This window comes from Aquila chrysaetos, chromosome 11, assembly GCF_900496995.4.
Source record: "Aquila chrysaetos chrysaetos chromosome 11, bAquChr1.4, whole genome shotgun sequence".
NCBI classification, from domain to species: Eukaryota; Metazoa; Chordata; class Aves; order Accipitriformes; family Accipitridae; genus Aquila; species Aquila chrysaetos.
Window position 1 is genome coordinate 24,298,856 of NC_044014.1, and position 20,696 is coordinate 24,319,551.

The following is a 20,696-nucleotide window of genomic DNA, read 5'->3' on the forward strand; positions in this document are numbered from 1 at the left end:
CTAGCCTAGATTTGACCCACACGTTCCCTTCACTCTGCCCAGTGTGCTGATTATTATTATCTTTTTAGTCTTACGTCAAGCATAATAGGCCAGGAGCATTTATGCCTGCCACATAAGCCCCAGGATGAACTTTCCCCTGTATCCCACGTCCACAGCAAACAGTGGAGCAGGGCTGCCTGGGGGCTCAGCCCATGGTTGGGGCAGGCAGGCTCTTGTAACACAGGGTGGTTTCTGGTTACCTGCTGCAAGTAAATCTCTGCAAGCTAAGTAGTTACTGAAGTCACAACAAAAGACAAGTACACAAGCAGAAGAAGAATTTCACGGGACAATTCCCAAGATCTTCACTTTGCAATTACTCATCTCTGCTTAGGAAAAGGTAACATGGGCTGAAATATGCTTGCTTCTACATTCCAATGGCCTTTGCCTGTCCTTAGGGACAGTGTTGAAGCTACAGGGTAGGGTAATCTTGTCTGCTAAATCTAGGTTAACTGGCGTTCCTAAGTGTAAAGCATTTGGGTATTATGGGAACATAAAGGACACTATTAGCCAGCTACCTCTGCACCAACACACATCGTGTACTGTGATTATATATCATTTGCGGCTCCCAAATGAAGTTGCCTGTGTTGCAGTACCCGCAGCAGAGTCAATACAAGGCAACAAGATTTCTGGTTCTCTCCCGGGTCATGGTAACTGCAACGCAGCCTTAGTAGTGCAAACTCAAAAGCGCTCTGGGATCTTCTGGACTCAACAATGCTATTTAAAGGTCAGCCACTCATTAGAAACAGCCACAGCTTCACTCCTCAGCAGTTTCCAACCAGACATCAGACATTTGCCTGTATCATGCAGAAAGGGAGGAGGTAAGAGATACCACAAGGGCCATACTTCAAGAGACAGTGCATACCAGAAGCAGCAGAATAAAACTGGAGGCTAAAACCTGCCTGATGCCCTCTTCCAAAGATATTCTCCAACATGCCAGGAGACGCTGAAACTATAGATACAAATATACACGGCCCGACAGACTGCAAACTGAGCGCTATCGTCCGTGGCAGCACAAGTGACAAGTAAACTGACACAGATGGCTACCACCCACTCTCCACTTCCCCAGCTGCTCACCAGCCTGGGCAGCAACATGGGAATTGTCCCACCACCTCCGAGCCTGGCTGTGTGCCAGGACACTTCCCGCACGGTTCGCATCACTCAGGATGCCTGTCCCGCAAGGAGCCACCATCAACCTGTGACTGCCTGTGAGCTGGGTGCTCAGCTCCCACCCCAGCTGTTTCTCTAATTACATTAAACACGCAGAATTCAGCTGCAGCTGCTCAGGCTGCTTCCAAAAGGACTCTCCTTTTAATTAAAAATTTGCTATTAAAAAGCATTAAATTGTGTAATGCAAATAATCCTCTAGAAATCATCTGCTCCAGCAGCTAATGACCAGCTTTGTTAGAGCAGTAACTAACAGCAGTAGGACAGTTAGCTAACAGGACATAGCATGCTGCTGTTAACCAGTCCCTTAGGAACACGTACTCTTTCCCTCCTCCTTCCAAATCTGACACAGAGAGGTTACAGTATGCTGGATATATACCAGCTTGCTGTAAACTCCCCAAGCCCACAGCATTTCACACCAATTGCAGTTTTAAAGCTTTAGAAAATGGAAGAGAAGAAGGGCTTGTTAACACTCTGCTCCGGTTCAGGCAGAACCAAGCTGCTGCAAGCTCTGCAAAGACAGACAAGGAACAGTCCTAAGGGAGTATGAAAAGGTGCACACACACAGAGGTGGTTCCCCCCCCCCCCCCCCCCACTGTTCTCACTGTAACCTTTTTAGCACTCTGGCCCTGAAAATCAAGGTTAAGGCAGTGCCCTTTCTGCCATACATGGTGCCAAGTCAGGGGAAATTCCCTTACGCACAGAAATTCACAGCCTAGAAAGAAGTTTTAGGGAGAACAGTATCCTTCCTCATATGAAACCAGTCCTTCTGCAGAAGTAAAAAGCAAAAGTAAAAAAAGAAAACACAAAGTATTTTTTAAAAACATTTCAGTGCCAACTAAACATTATTTTTCCTTTGAATTTGCAATGTCTATATTGAAAGGCTGAAGTTCAGCACATGATACATAACATTTAGTATGCCCTACTTAAACATTACATGAGCCAAAAGAGTGCATTAGCAGGAATATTTCCTACTCTCCTGATAACAGTGCAATCACGACCATCCAGAATTGTTATTAATAATTTCCAGTTATCCACATACCAGATAAGCAAAGTAGTTTTGATAACAACTAGTATTATATGAGAGCTTTTTCTAAAAAGCCCCAAAATAATAACAAGTCAACTTTATTGGTATCTCAAAGAAAATACACAGAGAACACCCACTTTATTAGAATTAATAAAATGAAGAGAGAGGCTGTGACAAATTTTAGGTCTCTCATACAGGCTCTGCAACTTCGCTACGCACATTGCTGCCATCAGGGATGAATCAGCCTTTGGTGTTGCAAAGCAGCGGTCCTGCCCGTGCAGACAGGTGTTCTGCCTAATATCCCCCCAGCCTTGCTGTATCAACCTGATTTTCACAACTCTTTCCTCGCATTGCCCAGGACAGTCATGAAACCTTGCCACCCAGGCAAGCTCCGTTCAAAAGGCAGGCTGTCACTTGCACAATTTCACCAGAGTGCAGCCACCCCTCTGTTCTGTCTGGTGCTCGGGCAGCGAGGAGCCCAAAGGAGGCTCTTTCCACCTCCTCAACGCTATTCTAACTGGGGGGGCGGGTGGGAAGTAGGGGAATCCTCCTTCTCTGGCTTTTGCAGTACCTTTGAGTTTGAGTGCACTGAGTCTGGCCATCATCTCACTATTTTTTTTTTTTTTAAGGGATTGCTTGCATACAGATAAATCTCACAGCTGAATAGACAAATAACGGAATCTGAATACCTCTGTAGTACAGATCACAAAGACATACAGAATAAATATATCCACTGGCAAGGAAGAAAATGCAGTTGTTACTCCATTCCCAAATTGAGGGGGATCATGGAGAAACATTTTTCTCAAAACTACAGGAAAAGCTGTGGGAAGAGGAAGCAGAAAAAGGAGAAAACAAGAAGAGGTAAATAAACAATAGGTAGTAAAAAATAAAGTAACTGGGAGAATCAGAATGAGAAATAAAAAGCTGGACTGCCTGGGGTTCTGGGGAGCCCCCTCTCAGCCAGACATGCATAGGCACCCACCTAAAACCCTAACAGTGCCGGGACTGGAAATAATAAATGGTAACTCGCAGCTCAAAGGCTCAAACTTCCCAGCAGGAATGCACTCTAGCTGATGTTCTGTTTGGGGTTTTTCTGAGTGGTTGGTGGTTGGGGTTATTTGGTGGGGAGGTGGGGGGTTTGGGGGAGGTGGAGGGGGAAGAGGGGAGGGGGGGAAGAGGAGAGCAGGTTAAAGGCTTAAGGCCAAGAACATCATGTTTGACCTTTTAGGAAGCACAGCAACTTGCTGTCCTCTCAGACAGCTTCATGACACTTCCAAGGAAAAAGCTGCTCAGTAACTGAGAAAGCTGTAAAGCTTAACTCTTGCTACAAGGTCTCTTCTCCCCCCATCCCCCCTCTTCCCCACACCATCCCCTCTCCACACCAGTTTCACCCGAGAAAAGGAGCAGTCCCCCAGCAATAGAAATTGCAGGGCAGCAGCTTTAAACAGCAGGCCAGGCGCAGGAGCATCCCACTTGGAAACCGCTGAGTTTCCATAGGGCAGCAAGCGTGGCCAAACCACTGGAGAATCCCCAGCATTTTAACTATTCTTTGCACATAACATCCTTTCTGTCCCAATTGCAAAGTCAGTCTGGATGTCTGGAGCCAAATGAAAACAAGGAAATCTGCTGTTTACAGCAAAACACAGCCTACGTTTTTTTCTTGTTCACTAAGGAAGCAATTCAAATCTCTTGCTAAGGAAAAGGTGATAGGAAAACATTCCAATTGGCAGCGGGGGGGGGGGGGGGGGGGGGGGGAGTGAGGGCTTGCTTATCAAGAGTAGTATCTCAAAATAAGGAATGAGTGAACCTTAAGTTGTGGCTGATACCACTAAGACAACAAGTCCAGTATTAGGTCTGCAGACTTGATCAATGCACCACGTTTCCCATCCAGGTTAGTTATGAGCACTGTCAGATTCTCCAGCTGGGCTGCACACAGAAGCACAGCATCCTTCTTGATCCTTGCAGCAATTCGCACCTTGATCATAACCATCATTTAAGGGCACACAGACTGGAGGCCTTTTTTTATACACATCCATCAAAATCACTCCCACAAGACAGAGGTACTAAGAGGACAGACCACTTATCAAAGGAGATAAAACTGAACTGGGTCAAAACAATTCTTCTAATTCACGAGAGATTTCTATACCATTCCCTCCCCATTTTAAATAAGGGCCAGTCCAAAATTGTGGTTTATGCTGAGAGAAGCTGACAGATAGAAGTTAAAATAAAAAGAATTCAGGTATAAGTATATTTTGGAGAAAAAGTCAGAAGTAGGAAAAACCTGAAAAAGCAATAATTCTGATAGATGCTGAGGACAGCATTTCACTACTGCTACAAATTCCCTCAAACAAATTAACTCTGAAGCAGTTCAGCAAAGAATATGAAGGCAGAAATCAGAAACAGAATTTGGCTCCGGGTCTTGGGCTACTACCAGCCTCTCTTAAAGTATGTATTTTTATCACTCCAGACCTAAGTGCATGCAGTTTTTCACAGCAAAGGCTGCCATGAGCTGGGACACAATAACCAACCAGAAGTGCTCAGCTTGAAATATAAACAAAAGATATTCAAGAACTACTTTTGTACTGTTGGGTTAAAAATATCTAAGAAAGAGTACAGATCATCTGGTGACAGATCCAAAGAGGAGGCACATATTTAGACTGGCATAACAAAGAAAATTTAGAAGGAGAAGGGCAACACCTAACAACACGGTGGACAAAATCCATGCACAGAGCAGACTTCATGGTGCACTGAACAAGCCACAATCCTACTCTTGTAGGAGAACACAGGAATGCTAGAGAAGAGCTTTCAAAACTATGAATGAGGATTTTTATTAAATTTTTCACAATTATTGCTCTGGGAGTCCTAGGACAGGAAGGGTCAAGTTCAGCACTCTGCTGAACTTCACATCTGCACTGAACAAGCCTGCAGGAAGATACTGGGGTTCCCAGCTCTGTCACTGCTCTAGTATTTGACGGGTAGCAGGAAGCATGGGGAAAAAATGAATTCTCCACAAGAGAATCCCTATGTAGTGAAAGAATTATAGGACTTAAATACACAGACTGACTGAAATTAAGTTTACAACTAAGCAGAAGACCAAAGCAAGAATTGATATTCAACACATTGTAAGTTTAGCTCTACAACAAACAGAAGGCAATGGTGAAGTTTATTTTATCTTAGCCATTGCACAAACTTCAGTGGCACAATCAGGAAAGCGTCTGCAAATGAAGGGTCAGGGCTATGAGTGTGCTTAGAAACCTGCTTCCTTCCTGCAAAGCAGGGACCAAGGGAGAAGAGAGCCATATCATTCTCTGTGTTCCCAAACACATCCATGTCAAATGCCCACAAGATTTATAGATAAGTGAATCACTGGAACAGTAAGTTGTTCAACAAGTGGAATTCCCCATAGAGCCGTGACTCTTGCCAAATTTCACAGGCATTTTATCTGCTTATAGACAGTGGGGTTTTAATGATATTGCCTTCTGCCTCTCTTTAACACTCCAATATCCTCAGAAATGGGTGCATCTTTTTTGCCTTTAAAACAGGGTGAACAGTTCACTGATTGATCTCCGTTCAATTCTGCTGTATTTGGTGAACATGGTTGGCAAATGGTTTCTCTGGACCAGAATGCAAAATACTCTAGAAAGTTGTCAGGAGGAAAAAAACCAAGTTGAAAGTTAGGGAAAGAAGTCCTTCCTCTACTGAACTGAAGTCTGAGGTGACCAGCTATAATGGCACATTCAAATGGATGGTTTGCAATGAGAACATGGTACATACCATGAGCTGGAAATCAGAAAATTGCCTCAAGTCAACTTTCTTCTGTCCAGACAAAAAAACCTTACTGCAACACTAGGCTCTCAGAAGGATTACTCCACTGTGATTACCTTCGCCATAATGTGCATCTAAAGACAAGCAAAACACCCAATTACAGAGCAATAGCCTATAATTAGGGCTGAGATTTGATGAAAGCATGTTAGGATAACTCAGAAAGTGGTCATTTCACAAAGAGCAACAGCAAATGGAAATATCACCATTATTCTGTACCTAGAGTAACCTTTATTTTATCGGAGTAGCGGTGTTATGGTCAGTGTGTTGCAGTCCAGAATTTCCATAGCAGAATCAACTGTCTTGCAGAAAATGGGTAAAAAACACAAATTCAACAACAGGTTTGCTTTATATCCTGTGTACAGGCAGGAGAGAAAAGCAGCCCAGCTCACAGGGTCCTAATTTTCAATCCTCTGCCCTGGACTCACTAGAGGCTCAGGTCACTGTAGAAGAGCAGGACATGCTGCAACACAGTTTGCAACAAAAACAGTAACAACAAAACTTAATGGGGAAATTAAAGCAAGTGCAAATTCTGCAGAATTCTCCAGGACTGCTGCAGTGTTACTAGCATAGCTCACACTGAGGCAACACACCAAGTATTCATCCAAAAGAGTTTACAACATAGAATGGTAGTAACTAGGTGATTACTAACTGCTAATACACATTTCAAGGAAAGAACCTACTGCTATGTCAGAACAACATGTTTCCCTTCTATGGCAACATAACAAGTCCAAGGAATATGGAAGCAGCAATGCATGTAGCATCTGGACTTCAGCAAGGCTTCTGACAGCATCTTATGTGCTATCTCCATAAACAATTTAGAAGAAATGTGTATTCAGAACTAGCTTACAATGGTGTATACAACTCATTGAAAAAACATACTCAAAATTGACCAAACTGGAACGATATATCAAATGATATCTTCAAGAGTTTGTCCAGATTCCAACAATATTCAACAGTGTTATTAATTATCTACATGACGCAATATATGGCATTGTTATTAAAAATCACATTACTGTGGGGGGAGTTGCAACCCTATTATGTTACCAGAAGATAAATCAAAATGGTCTTGAAAAATCTGGGGGGGAATCCACAGAGTTAATTTCTTCCCATTTGTTTTAATAAAGACAAATGTAATGTACATTTGATAGGAATCTTCATCTATACAAGATGGAAAAATTATTTGCTTGCCAGAAGTTCTGCAGAAAGTAGTCTGGAGCAATAATGTGTCAGAAAACAAATGTGCATCAACAATATATTTAAATAGAAAGATTCACAGGTTGATGTACAAAACAAGAGTATCTTTGGTAAGACAGGTGAAGCAGTTCTTCCCCCTCTAGTCAGCACTGACATGGCCTTAGTTGGAATCTTACGCCCAGTTTTGGGCATCACATTTCTAGAAAGATATGAAGCGACTGGATAGAGTCCAAGGAAGGAGAAAGAAAAAAAAAGACTGGAGGTCTAGAAAACATGACGTATGAGGAAAGATTGAAAGAACTGGGTTTGTTTAGTCTGAAGAAAAAGAAGACTAAAAAGAGACATGATAACAGTCTTCAAATATGTAAAAGACTGTTACAAGAAAGAAAAACTACTTTCTACATATAGTCCGGATAGAACTAGAAACAGCAAGCTAAGACAGCAGCAAAGTATGTTTTTTCTAATGTCTAACTGACAGAAAAATTAAACATCTGAAAGACTGCCACTAGGGGCTGTGGAATCATTAAAGGTTTTTAGGAACAAACATGCCTGGAACCAGCCAGGTATAAAAGGTTTTCACAGGACTGCTGAATGGACCATATGACTTCCTGAGGTCTTATTCAACAGAGTTTGATTCTGTGTTGTAGGCATAAAACTTAATTCCTTGATTGCTATTTGTGACCACCCGTTAGGTTTAGAATGACTAGCCTCTTTATCTTAAAAGAAAAACTGTTCTTTCTAGGAAGACAAGAAATGCTCTGTAGAAAATGCAAGAACCACTGACATTCCCCCAGACTATCTTTTCCAAACCACAATACAACAGGAGACAAGCATTGCCACTCATTACAGACGAGGAACAAGCTGTAGAATTGAACCAGGAATGTGGTATGTTTCTGTTTTCAGTATGGTTTACTCATAAAAGTGGTTTTCCTCTTGTGTATAAGATGTACTCTGCAAGAGGCCTGGCAAGAAAAGATGCAAGAAATGAAAAAAAGGAGAGATGATGAAAGCGAAGTTAAGGCCAAAACAAAAAGTGACATCACCTACTAAACTAAGTGAAGCAAGTCTTATGGGGCAAATGAAGCTCGATAACCAGCTAATTAGTTTTAGTCATTCTGAATATTGCCAAGCACTAAATTTACTGGCCAATATATTCACCAGGGCAAATGACTGTAGAAGGTGGCCACTGCTCCTCTCCTCATGCCATACCTCCACAACTACACTCAGATGCAACAAAGCTCTTTCTGCTGAAAATCTGCTACTAAGGTGCTTTGCATTTTGTGGGGTCCCGAGCCTCTGGAAATGGCTTCTTCGTCACATATGGAATAGGCTACAGATGTTAGTCCACAGGGTATGCTGTAAGGCACCTTTCCTCTCCCAGGTCTTCAGAGGATTGGAGCAAATGATTACAAAGCTGAAAGTCAGGAGACCAGACAGATGCCCTTAAAACGTTATGTACACTGACAGAGAGGGTTATGCAAAAGAAAGACAATGTAATGCATCACAGGTTTCCCAGACAGGGATATTTAACAGTGGTTTGGTTGAAGGTGGCATTTGGTATTTCTTAATGTTTTCTTAAATAAATTAACTCAAATTAGACCTTAGCTAGGATCCTAGAGGCTTTATTTATTTAAAGATCCTAAAAAGGGAATTATTCATGGTCCAAATTTTTTGCTCAAAGCAACTTCCAGCAATGTGAAATTTCTCTAAAAGAAAACTTAGGACAAACTTCCATGATGCTTTGGAACTAGATAAAAATCCATGCCCTCTTTCTACAGCTCAGTAAATAATGTAGTTTGGGTTTGAAGTTGTGCCTTATTTTGCCTCTTCCTGTATTTCTAGACAAAATTATTTCCTTTACTTCATTACTGTTTGGTTTTTGGTTTTGGGGGGGGGGTTTTGACCACTGCAAAAATAGGCAATTTAGTTTTGGCCTCTTGTTTATAGAGCAAGTGGCCACTGTAATGAGAAGAGCTGACATATTAGCCCGCCCTCCTTTAACTTGGGGCATATCACTGAATACAGCATTTAAATGGATATGTCAAAAAGTGCCAAGAAGAGGAAACAGAAGACGGGTGCGGGGAAAAAAAACACAACAGCTCACTCCTATTGCAGAATGTCAGATGAGCAGACAAGAGTCATGCATCACCCAAGGAGCAGGGACAGCTCTGCACAGGCAAGTGGATGGCAACGCAGCACACTGGTGAGCATATGGGCCAGGATGCTAAGGAATGAGACAGGGTCATATGCAGAATTTGTCAAAGAGAGAAACTGAGGTGATTTCAAAAGGCAAGTTTGACAAGTTGTTGTGAACATCCAGAATACATCTGCTCTCTTACAGCGCACTAGATGAGACACATTAGTCGTCCCTCACCCCCATCCCTCTGAGCCCAAGGAGGTTTACCAATATTTGGATGCTTTAGAAGTCGGCAGATTCGAGCTTCACGTTCCAGTTTCTGGTGATCTGAAAGAGAGTAAGAAACAAGGTGTTAAGCACCGCAACTGTGAGCTAAGCTCTTGTTCATATTCAACAGAGAATGGAACACGGTGACCCAGCAGACATCTGGAGGGCTAGAAATTGCTGGAACACGACTGTCTCCCAAAACCTCACAGCCGTTTCAGGCAAGGGCTATGCAGCCGAGGCTGCAGGAGGACCTCCACTCCTGCTACAGAGCTAGCACTAAACTGATATTCCCTCCTTGGATTCAAAGTGAATAGCAGCAGAGTCAAAGACACCGCTCTTCCGTCAGCCCCACAAATATGTAGAGCCACTTCCAGTGATACCCCTTCCGAGACTTACCCCCTTCGCCAAGGCTGGAGAGGAGGGGGAAAAGTCTCTGAAGAAGTAGCCCATATGAAATGGGAAAAGGACCTGCTTCCACTCCAGAGAAACAACTGGGGAAGAAGGGCAGAGCAGGAGGGAGAAATGCACAGCTCCTGCTTGTGCACAGCCATCACATGAAGTAGGGAGCTCTGCCAGCTCCAGTGAACTGTAAAGGTAACCATACTTCAGTACCCATGGACGGACTCGCTGGTGAAATGCTGATCAAGCACTTCGAGATCTCCAGGCGAGAAGTTCTGCCCAAATGCTAAGTGTGCTTATTCCAGCCCAAAGGCAACATTGGTTTGAGCACAACTGTCATCTGGATTAAAGAAAAAAATATCAAGGAGAGTAAAAAATGGTTTCTCCTCCCTAGAAATGTAACAAGCATGAGTTCAAGGAAAGGAGAGGGAGCTAGAGCAACTCTGCCCATCTTAGCCAAGAAGCAGGGGGCATTTGAGCCACTGAGGCTCAGACGGGATTTTTCACTACAGCAATGATTGAGACCTGAATTTTCACTCCAAAGTCCCCATCCTCTCAAGTGAAAAACTCACACCGGACAAGGATCCGAGGGAGGCAAATCTTTTAGGCAGCCCTTGCAGCTGCTAAACTCCAGACTTTTGGGGATGCAGTTGCCTAGAAAGAGGCAAGAAACAAGACCTGCCCGTCCTCCCCAGTCCAGCCATCAAAAGAACATAGCAAGGGGAAGTAGCAGTCCCCACCCAAGCACACAGGCTTGAAAACACACCTTCTCTGCATCCCCTGTGACACACAAGTCTTCTCCACACGAGTAAGCAGGACCCTTGGCTGGTTGGGCTACTCAGCAGATCACTGGTAGGAATGCTGCATCCTCCAATTTATAGGAAACCCGCTAGAGACCCACTTCAACAAAGCCACACTGCACTGCTCTGCCTGAGAACAGCTCCATGGTCTCTGCATGGTCTTCCCTTCCCTTTCTAAAGGAAGGCTTTGGGCAACTGTTCCTTATGAGCAGAAGACAGAAACCAAGCCAGATCTCGGCTCAGAACACTCTTCTCTCCCAGACTGGGAATAGCAGCTCAGGGCACTGCAGGCTTTCTGTCTTCTCTCCCACGGCTGAACTGTAGAAAATGTCCCAATTAATACTTTATAGGGCTGAGATGTGCTTACATCCTCATCTGCTACTGTTCCGGGATGGGGGAAGGTAAATTACTCCTTTCATCTCTCCTTCCTTCTCAATCGTGGAAATTATTGTTGTTGCATATATTCTACAGTTGTCTGCCAGAACCACTCTTCAATACAGTAGCAGGCAGCAAGAAAGCCTGGAGAGCTTCCACGCGCCTGAGGCCTTAGTGCAGTGCAAGCGCTTTCTCACCTGCATTGCTGGGGAGTGGTGGGGGTGCCTTGTCTTCCCCTTTAGCAGCATCTCTCACAAATGAAGTTTTGCAAAACACAGTTGCAAGGTAACAGACTGTGCTGCATACTCTGCACTCGGGCCAGATTCTCACAGCAGGACAACAGTTTAAGATAAACTATCCATAGCCCGCTTGCACGCCTGGGTCTTGCAAATTCCCCACTTACCCTCCCAGCTCTACTTGGAACTCCTACAGAAGGGGATCCTTCATCCACCCAGATCACGTTGCCCTCATGTGCAGTTACGCTTGCTGAGAGTCTGCTCCCAAGTACAAGGGCACAGGGAAGCAGACAGCAAAAACAGCTGAGCAAAGGGGAAGGAGAGGTAAGAGCTCACCACGTGCTACTCAGCCACCGAGTCCTGACAGCCAGGACAGACAGCTGACAGGAGCAAGGCTCAAACAAAATGACATAACCATCAAAATGCCATGGGAGATGTAAATCAAGAGCAATTGCTCCCCTGAAATCCTACACCATCGTGCAGAGGGAGGGGAGCAGGCAGGGCAGCTAGTGATCATGGGCAGCAGCCACACCAGAACTTGTGACAAGAGGTCATCACCCCACACCCTATCCTGCCAGCACGACACAGCCTGGCTGGAGACCAGAGGAGGAGTACAGCACTCCGGTCACAAGGTACAGGAAACTATTTCTGGTCAGGGGGAAAGCATACCACACTCTTCGGTCTCCAGGGCAACAAAACAGGCAAAGTCAAGCACAACTCGCAGAGAGAAAGCGCACTCCAGCCCCAGGAGCACCAGCCCGCAGCAGCCAGCCGCCGCAACTGAGAGCAGTGAAAGGTCAGGCTGGGCGGGTTTACTGCCGCAGGTCCTGGAGGATCATGGATCCCCTTCCTGCAGGACCACCTATCCCGTTGCAGGCGGCACCAGAACACAGCCCAACCTGTGACTTGAAAAGAGCCCCCCCCAGCCCCCAAAGAGAGCCCCTTTTTAATTTTTCTTCATCGCCCGGCGGCCTTTGGCACAGTGTGGGCATTAGACTCTCGTTCCAGGGACCAGCGGCAGAGTCGATTTGGTACTCGTGGGGAACAATCCAGTACCTAAATGCACAAGGAATAAACATGGAGCTGCAATTTTTCTACCTTTCTTTGGTCTAACAACGGTTATGCACGGTAGGAGACAGAAAAAACAAAATTCTGTAAGTCCAGCAGAGCAGTCAAAGGCAGGGCTTTAACACTTCTCTTATACAAGGTCTCACCAAACCGTAAAAATGCACCATGAAAAGATGACATGGGCTCAGATCTCTGCCTTACCAAGAGCTTGCAAAGCAAATAATTTCTCCTCCCTCTGCACAAAAGATCAAACTTACTTCTGCAAGCCATTTGTGGAGTGAAGGAGTTTATTCTTAATGCACAAAGGAAGTACACCTTATAGCTAACAGAAACACAGTGACACATCTGACCTACTTTACAGGATCCCAGGCCTGGGACATCGTGAAAGGTGGGAAATAAGCCTAAAGTATGAAATTCAACCAGCAATTTCCATAACTTGCCTAAAACACAGTATATCCTTTAGAAAACATAAGGGTTCACATTCAAGACTTCAAGAGATAAATAAAGCCATACACCCACAGAAGTTACTCCAAACATCAGTTATCCTTCCTGTTAAAATCTAGCACTGTCGTTCCAAGTCTGAATTCATCTACCTCCTGCTTCCAAATATTGGATTTCATTAAGCTCTTTTCCTGCTATGTTACAGAGCTGTCTAGCCTTGAACAATAGCTGATGCTTAAAACTTAAGTACAGGATATTACTAACACTCATCTAATATTCATTTACTGTTTTCCAGCCAAAAAAAGAGAATCTTGCTATTTGGACAATTCTTCTATCTACAGTCTGAAGCAACGAGTATCTACACGGACAGAAAAGTGCAGTCTATGTAGCTCTTTTGCAGCAAAACTTAAAATGTAAATGCTTAAGGAGATGGTGCTTAAAAACTTGATACACAGACTAAGGTGTGAATATCTATTTCTCTTCATTAGTCCTGCAGATTATATGATTTCTGCATCTCGGTTCAGCATGTGAGACTACATTTAACCCAAGTACCTCTAACATTATTGCTCTGCAAATACTGCGCTAAGTGTCATTCCAGCAACGTTAATACCGGGCTCTTCAGAATATACCTGATAACAAACTGCCTGTTCAGAAAACTGGCATTTCTTTGGGTTGGGCTTTGATTTGTCTAGGGATTTACTTTAATAGAAGACAAGAATCACTGTGTTACCATCATCTATGAGAGTTAAGGACCTGCAAAAATGAAACTGCTTCATTTTGTACAAACATGCAGTCCGTTCACTGGGACAGGACTGCTCGTGCACAATGGACAGAAGTGGCCATGCACAATTAATAACGTCACAGCTGTAAGAAGCTCTAACTGAGCAGGTTAAAACAAAACCAACCCTGCCTGAGTACAGAAGACAGCAGACCAAAACCACGATAGTTTGGCCTGTGTCCTAAATGCATCAAACTTCAGCAGATAAACAGCATAACATGATGTAAAAGAAAGGTGTACCCAACAGAAATAAAAAACAAAATGCGGACAGCTTTACTTCATGAAAACCTGGCGATCTCCAGCAGGGTAGGGAATATGACTAGTTTTATACTGATGTGCATTTCTTACTCTTTTCTAAGAAAATCCTTTCATTGTCTGACCACTTCAGTCTGTTACCCGAAAGATGCAGTGGCAGAGATGGATAAATAACGCAAAACCCAACTTCTGGCCTCCATTCTTCTCCAGGGAATCAGTTCCCAGTTTTCCACTCTAGCCACTACACACACAGCTGTCTCGCAGGAGGTTTCTCCTCACCAGGTCCTTCTCCTCCAAGGGTACCCAAGGCCTGGAGGAGAACATTTTCAGACACACAGACAGGGCACAGGACATCTAGAAATCCCAGTAGTCTAGAGCTGTCAAGTGAGAACATTTCCATAACAATGACAAAAAGAAGATGAAGAAAAAGGTCACTGTGCCTAATCAGCCTGGTAGGAAGCTGTGCTGAGAAGGGGCTCCCAGGAAAGCACAGGGAGACCTGTCTGCATGGAGCTGAGGTATGCTTGCAAAAGGCAGAGTCTGGGGAAAGACACCTGCAACAACCCCAAAAACGAAATCAGTCCCAAGCAAGCGGGGTGAGGGCCAAACTTGAGCCAGGGAGCAGGAGAAGACTGTGGGTGTCAGGTGCCGACACTGCCACCTTGCACAGGCAGCACAGCATTAAACCCTCCCGGCTTTGGACATAGCTACAATGCCCTGACTGACTCCCGCTCCCGAGAGATGTGGAGAGGGGTTTTGTTTCAGCTGCAGGTAGCTGCCACACAAACGTGCTTTCCAGCCAGAGTCTTGCCACAAGCTCCTCAAAGGACCAGTGACCAGGGAGGCTGAAAGAGATGTGCCCTTTGCACCCCATCCCCTCCACCTGCTCAAGGAACACTGACATTTATTGCTCTAGGAACAAACGTCAGCAAAACCAAACCTATTTCAGGTAGTTCCTTCTCCTGGCAAGCAGAAGACAGCATTAAAAACTAATTGAAAGAGTGGACAAAACAGTTATTGAAATAAATCAAACCAAGATTCATCAGTTAAAGTGATTAATTTCATACCTACCAGAACACAAGGTGGAAAAGTTAATTCTACCATACTTTTCTTCAACAAGCCTTAGAAACACAGCACCGTTTTGAAACAGTTCCACATGCAAAGGAGCACACCCACTGCGGCGTTTACTGGCTTACTTGACCAAACTACAGCTATACTGAGGTCCTGTGGCTAAAGCTCGCCCTTTAGTTAGTACACCTGCCTTAAGAAGAAAAAAAAAAAGGGATGGGGGTGCAACTTTTAGCAGCCTAAAAGTTTAGGCACCCCAATGGGAAGGCAGATTCTTTTCTAAATGCAGTAAAAATAAGCAGCAACAAAACTAACGCTTAGTTGTGAATCATCTCTGTTTGATGAGAAACTGTGTCATGAAGAAAAAACCCTTGCTCCTCCCTTTACCAATACTTAATCTTCCTGCTCTCAACTGGAATACACAATCCGGCTGCTCAATACTACAGTCCACCTGTCTTTATCCTGCACTAGGACCATGCTCTATCATTGCTGTTAAAGGAGGCTTGAAGCTATCATTCCTGTGGGAACACATTCTAGATTACATTTCTGAGAATGGGAAGAGTCCGGAAGAGGAATCAAACCCAAAGCAATAAATTTAGTTTGATTGCTGTCATCATGCCAATTCCGGGAGATAGTCAATTGGTGCCAGCTGCTAAGAGATCATTTGAGTTGCTTCAAGACAGAAATCGAATTTGCATCAAATACATTTTGTAGTGCGAGACTAGTCTGAGCCTTCAGGTTCCTTCATGCTCTTCTTTGCTTGTTTAAATTTAAACTTCCTCTGCGAGATATTCCCAGCAAAAGACAGCCAGCTCCCTCATCCCACAGTTCAAGCCACAGACTTTGCCCTGTATTCTTTTATTTTTCCAACAAGACTGTGCTACAGAACAGCTGAGATCTCTCAGCATTTGCAGTAGGGTGGCAGAGGACAGTATGCCATGCCACACCACCACTTTAAACATGAATACCAGCAAGTCTCAGATCGCCACCATTTCGCCTTCTGCAGAAGTTAGTAGAAACAAACAAAAAATCATCCTAGGCCTTAAGAATGACCAGAGGCCCCCATAGATTCAGTATATCCTTTCTGACAAGAGCTAACAGCAGATGCCTAAAGAAAAATAGAAAGAAAATAAGCATATAACAACACTTCCCAAATGCTCTTCCTCGATCCCTCCAGCTACTTGCAGCTAAGGACTTTGACATTTCCATTTCAGTGTTTCTACATTGCCATTTCAAAGACCAGCCAAAATTAACAGCATACTACCCCCATTGCAGGCGACATTTCTGAAAGCCAAAGTCTATTTTCCAGCCTCCCAGTGCACAACGACCCCAGTGGCACGATGTCCCAAGCGCGGGGGCAGAGGGGCACCCATCCCCTACCACCACCACCAGCATCTCTGCTGCAGCAACTGCGCAAGAGTCATAAAGTCACCCAGGGGAAGACACGGCTGGAGCGAGCAAGTGAAGATGAAACAGCGAAACTCCACTTTTCTTACCCAGTGAAAGCTAGAGAGACAAGACCACGGTGAAATCCTCATCACTTGCCTTCAGCTACTGACAGAGGAGGAGGTTCAAGTGCCAATAGGACATAATAAACAAATACAAGACTTCTTTCAAGAAATGCCGTAGATGTACTTTCTGACAAAGCCTTTCCTCTAGCAAAACCACTAATGTTATTACTTTGTAACAGCCTTTTCCCACGCTCTCCCAACCTCCCAGAAACAAACAACTCCTCACGTAAAAGTGTAATACTACCCCTAAAAGTACATACACACATGGATCTTAAAGACAGCCAGAAAGCTCACACATTCGGTAACAAGCTGTGTTTCCACACACTAGTATCTGTGAACCCCTTGGTATTACTGTACTGGAAATACAAACCAAACAAAATAAAAGGAATGAACTACAGAAACTTAGAACAGAGTTTCCACTTTTTTGTTCAACTAATGCAGAAATTAGACTATCAACACCACAGAGTAGAAGTCAAGATGGTTTAAATAATTATATTTGCATCTCTGACGAGCACCCTGAAGAACACGCCAGGGAAATTTATTCTCTTTTCCAGTATTTCATTACCTTGTACTTACTTTGCAAAGATAATCTAAATGAAGGCAGATATGAACAGGTGTACAACAGTGGCAAAAGGAAATAAGGTATTAAAAATACCTAAAAGGGGTGGATCTTTTAAAAAAAGTCATAGTGTGCACCTTTGCCATTGCAGTTTCTATGCTCGGTGTCATTCAAAGCTGCCTTTTCTTTTCACATGCATATTTTTCAGTTTATCAGCAAACAACTTGTCCAATATTTTTCTTCCTGGTAAAGGAAGGAGAATTCCTGTCCTTTTGTTTTCAGCAGGAATGCATACACTGAATACTACCTATTGTACACATTATAAAGCAAAAGAAAAGCAACCTGATGTGCACAGTAAGAGGAAGCACGGAGCTTGGGTTCTCACAGACACCAGCAACTTTCCAGGAACTTCAAGAGTCAAAGGAGGTCAAATTACTGAATCAGCGCAGGCTCACAGCTATAGGTGAGAGTCATCTCTGTCACAATTTACGATGTGAACACACGGGGGTTAAGTGTACTCAAGCCTGACACGCCATTCCTTGCCTAAAAAGGCACAGATAAAGCCAGATTAGGTGTTTTCTCTCTCTCATATAGAACTCCCACCATTCAGCTTAGGTTCTTGCCTACAGCAGATCCCACAGTTTGACCAAAGCCAGCACTGCAAAGCAACATGAAATCTGAATGCATGTGCATGCACCAGTATATAGAAAGGAAAGGAGCAAGCACCCCAGCCATCCACTCTAGTCATAGTCCTTGGCTTCACGTTTGAGATCAATTCAGAATCTGGGCAAAGAACCTCCTTCTGAGCTTGCTACAGCACTCAGTGCAGGATTTTGTAAACCCCTTGACAAGACATCCCTCCACAGCATCCGCTGCCCCCTCCCCACCTGACCCGTCCTTCCCCACAAGCCACAGGCCCCCAGAGCCCCTGATCTTCAGGCTGTTTTGAAAGCTGTTCCCAGACTTATTCAGCCAAAAGCAATGGGCCAAATAGAGCCCAGTGGATTCAGCCTGAAGCCTCAGTGTCAGTGCAACCACTGAAAAATGAGCCAGCACCACGTCTGCATTAGAAGGGTGGAGGCTATCTGCCTACAGAACAACTAACACAGGCACAATTCAGGCCCCAGTCAAAGTCTTCGATAAGCTCTGGCCTAACACGCATGCCATCCCTCACGTACAAGCCCTGCTTCTGGTCCACATCTCCTCTCGGGGCATACCAATTCCTTGCTGGCAAGATAACGTCTCTTCATCTCCCTGGTCATCCTTCCCATGTTGCCAGTGGGATATAAAAGGCCTGTGCCAACTCTGCTTTATTCTGTGTTTGCTTTTCCCATCAACCAGTTATTTCAGTTACTAAAAACCAATGAAGAATTTCCAAGAGCTTCTGATTTGAATTACATTCCCCCTCTTTTTTCCTGCTAGCCATCAGCTTATTTCGTGCCACCACGATGGAGGCAAGCCATAGAGGGAAACATTCCTTCCAGGTTCGGTGGTGAATAGGTGGGAAGAAAACGCTTCACTACTGAGGTTACCTTCCAAACTGTGTGCCAGGTTAACACCTATGGCCACAGAAGTCAGTACCTACAGTCTGCTGCAATAATCAAGAATTCTACCAATTAACCATTAAACTACCCACCAATTCACCTGCTCCATTGGCTACTGCAGAGTGTCATTTCTTGCTTCTACAAGACTTCTTCCTTGCTCAGGGTGGGATGAAAAACAAGGAAAGACGGCACTGCAGTGAGAGGTACTGGGAACTATTCCTGCAGCAGTGCATTGTAGCTCCCCTCTGAAGCAATACATCCTCCAGCTGACAACAACAAAAACGCAGCCACCTTCCTCCTGACCTAAAGCTATGGAGATCACCAACCACAAACACCGACAGGCAGATGTAAGCACAGCAAAGAGCAGGAATTCTTCTATCTCATTTTATCTGCTGTGGCCAGGAGGCGTTAACTGCACCCGCCACAGTCCTGACACAGGAAGAAACGTGTTGTAATTGTACTCCCCCTAAGAATGGTGCAACTGCCGTGCTGTCCAGCCTGGCCGGGCATTGGCTTGAAGGCCTCCACCAGGTCTGTGATGAGCATAACGGTGTATTTTAGCTCTCCTTGGGCATATTGGGTCAGTCTAGTTTCAAAAGCTTGAGAGAGCCTACATCCCAGAGAAAGGAAGAACGGTGGGATACAAACACAACTAGCAAAAGAAATGAAGTTTTCAAACTAGAAGATGCTAAGCTCCGCAGCTTTGAATGGCCAAACAACTTCCCTTTTCTCGCACCAAAACAGCAAAATTTAGCACAACTCTCTGTCACCATCCCTTCAGACCTCACATCATGTAAGAAGACCTTCAGTTCAGAGTACTTGTCTAGCCTAACTCTCAAAACACAGCCCCCCATACCACCTGCACCCCACCCCTCCCTGCACCAGAGCCCTCCCCTTCCTTCCCCCTGCCCCACATGCAGCACCCCCCACCTCCTTCCCCCGGTAGGGCTGCGGTTCAGCACGTTCCCCTCCATTTTGCCTCCTGCAGCTCGCGCTTTCCTCTGCAGCCCCACATCCTGCAGCACACGCTCCCCCAAGCCCATGTCCCTCAGCACGGCATCCCCCCAGCTTCCTGCAACTCAGCAGGGAGACAGACCCCTTCCCTTCTCTGGCAGCCCTCCGCTGCACACAGGGCAGTCCCAGTCCAGCCCTCCCATCCCTTGTTTTCCATCTGCAATGGCACCATTATTTTTTTTTTTCAAACTGCATTTTACAAGTAAATCACGTGCTCAGCTGCTAGTTTGGGTGCAGAGCCAAGAAACCAGTGCAAGGGGGAGGGGAGCTGATGTATTTTTTGTTTCATGTGACCAGCTTACCAGCAACTTCACTGAGACCAAGAACAGAATCTCTCCCCACACCCCTCCTTCACCACCAACCCCTTTCCCCAGATGCTCTCACAGCAAAGGTGCAGAGCAAATGCACAACACAAGGGTCTGGCATCTCATTTGACTACAGCCAATGCTGAAGTCAGAGAAGAGTTGAGACACGAGCCTCACACCCCAGCTGATCATCCAAAGGCTTACGTGCAAGGAGCTGATCTTTCCTATAAAACAGCAATTGGTCATGGAAAACTAGTGGCAGGAAAACTTAAAAAATACAGTAATAAAGGTAGGGCAGAGGGGAGGAACATGCTCTGCTGCTCCACAGGTCTTGGGGTGGTTCCTCCTACACCACTGAAAGCATGAGCTCCCCAAGAAATGCTGCAGCGCAAACGACGTCTGATGTCCTGACATGGCAACTTGAGAGTCCATCTGCATCTCTGAGCACGAGTTCTGGGGCAGTGTTACAGACAGCATGCTATGGTGTCCCAGGCAGAGAAAGGTAGAAGTTGTGGGTTAGGGGATTAAGAACCAGGAGGCTGCAGTTACAATGCTAGCTTCCACACACGTGCAACTACATTTCTTTGGTTAGAATGCTGGGGGGTGGGGGGAGTGTTTCAGATCCAAGAGGCTGGCTGTAGAACATGTGTTTAAAGAAACATCATCCCAACATGCTTTTGCAGAGGTTAA

General features: G+C 44.8%; 1 protein-coding gene across 17 annotated transcripts in view; it reads right to left on the bottom strand.

Annotated features, from left to right (window-relative positions):
- The window catches only part of CAMK2G (calcium/calmodulin dependent protein kinase II gamma), a 119,193-nt gene that overhangs the window by 56,019 nt on the left and 42,478 nt on the right, over positions 1-20,696 (bottom strand). For all 17 annotated transcript variants that reach the window (XR_003925803.2, XM_030030937.2, XM_030030935.2 and 14 more), the window contains exon 3: positions 9,654-9,713. Coding sequence is in view for 16 of the 17 variants with exons in the window: in XM_030030937.2 (XP_029886797.1) it covers positions 9,654-9,713 (60 nt within the window). In the remaining variant the exon portion in view is untranslated. The remainder of the gene's footprint in view (positions 1-9,653; positions 9,714-20,696) is intronic.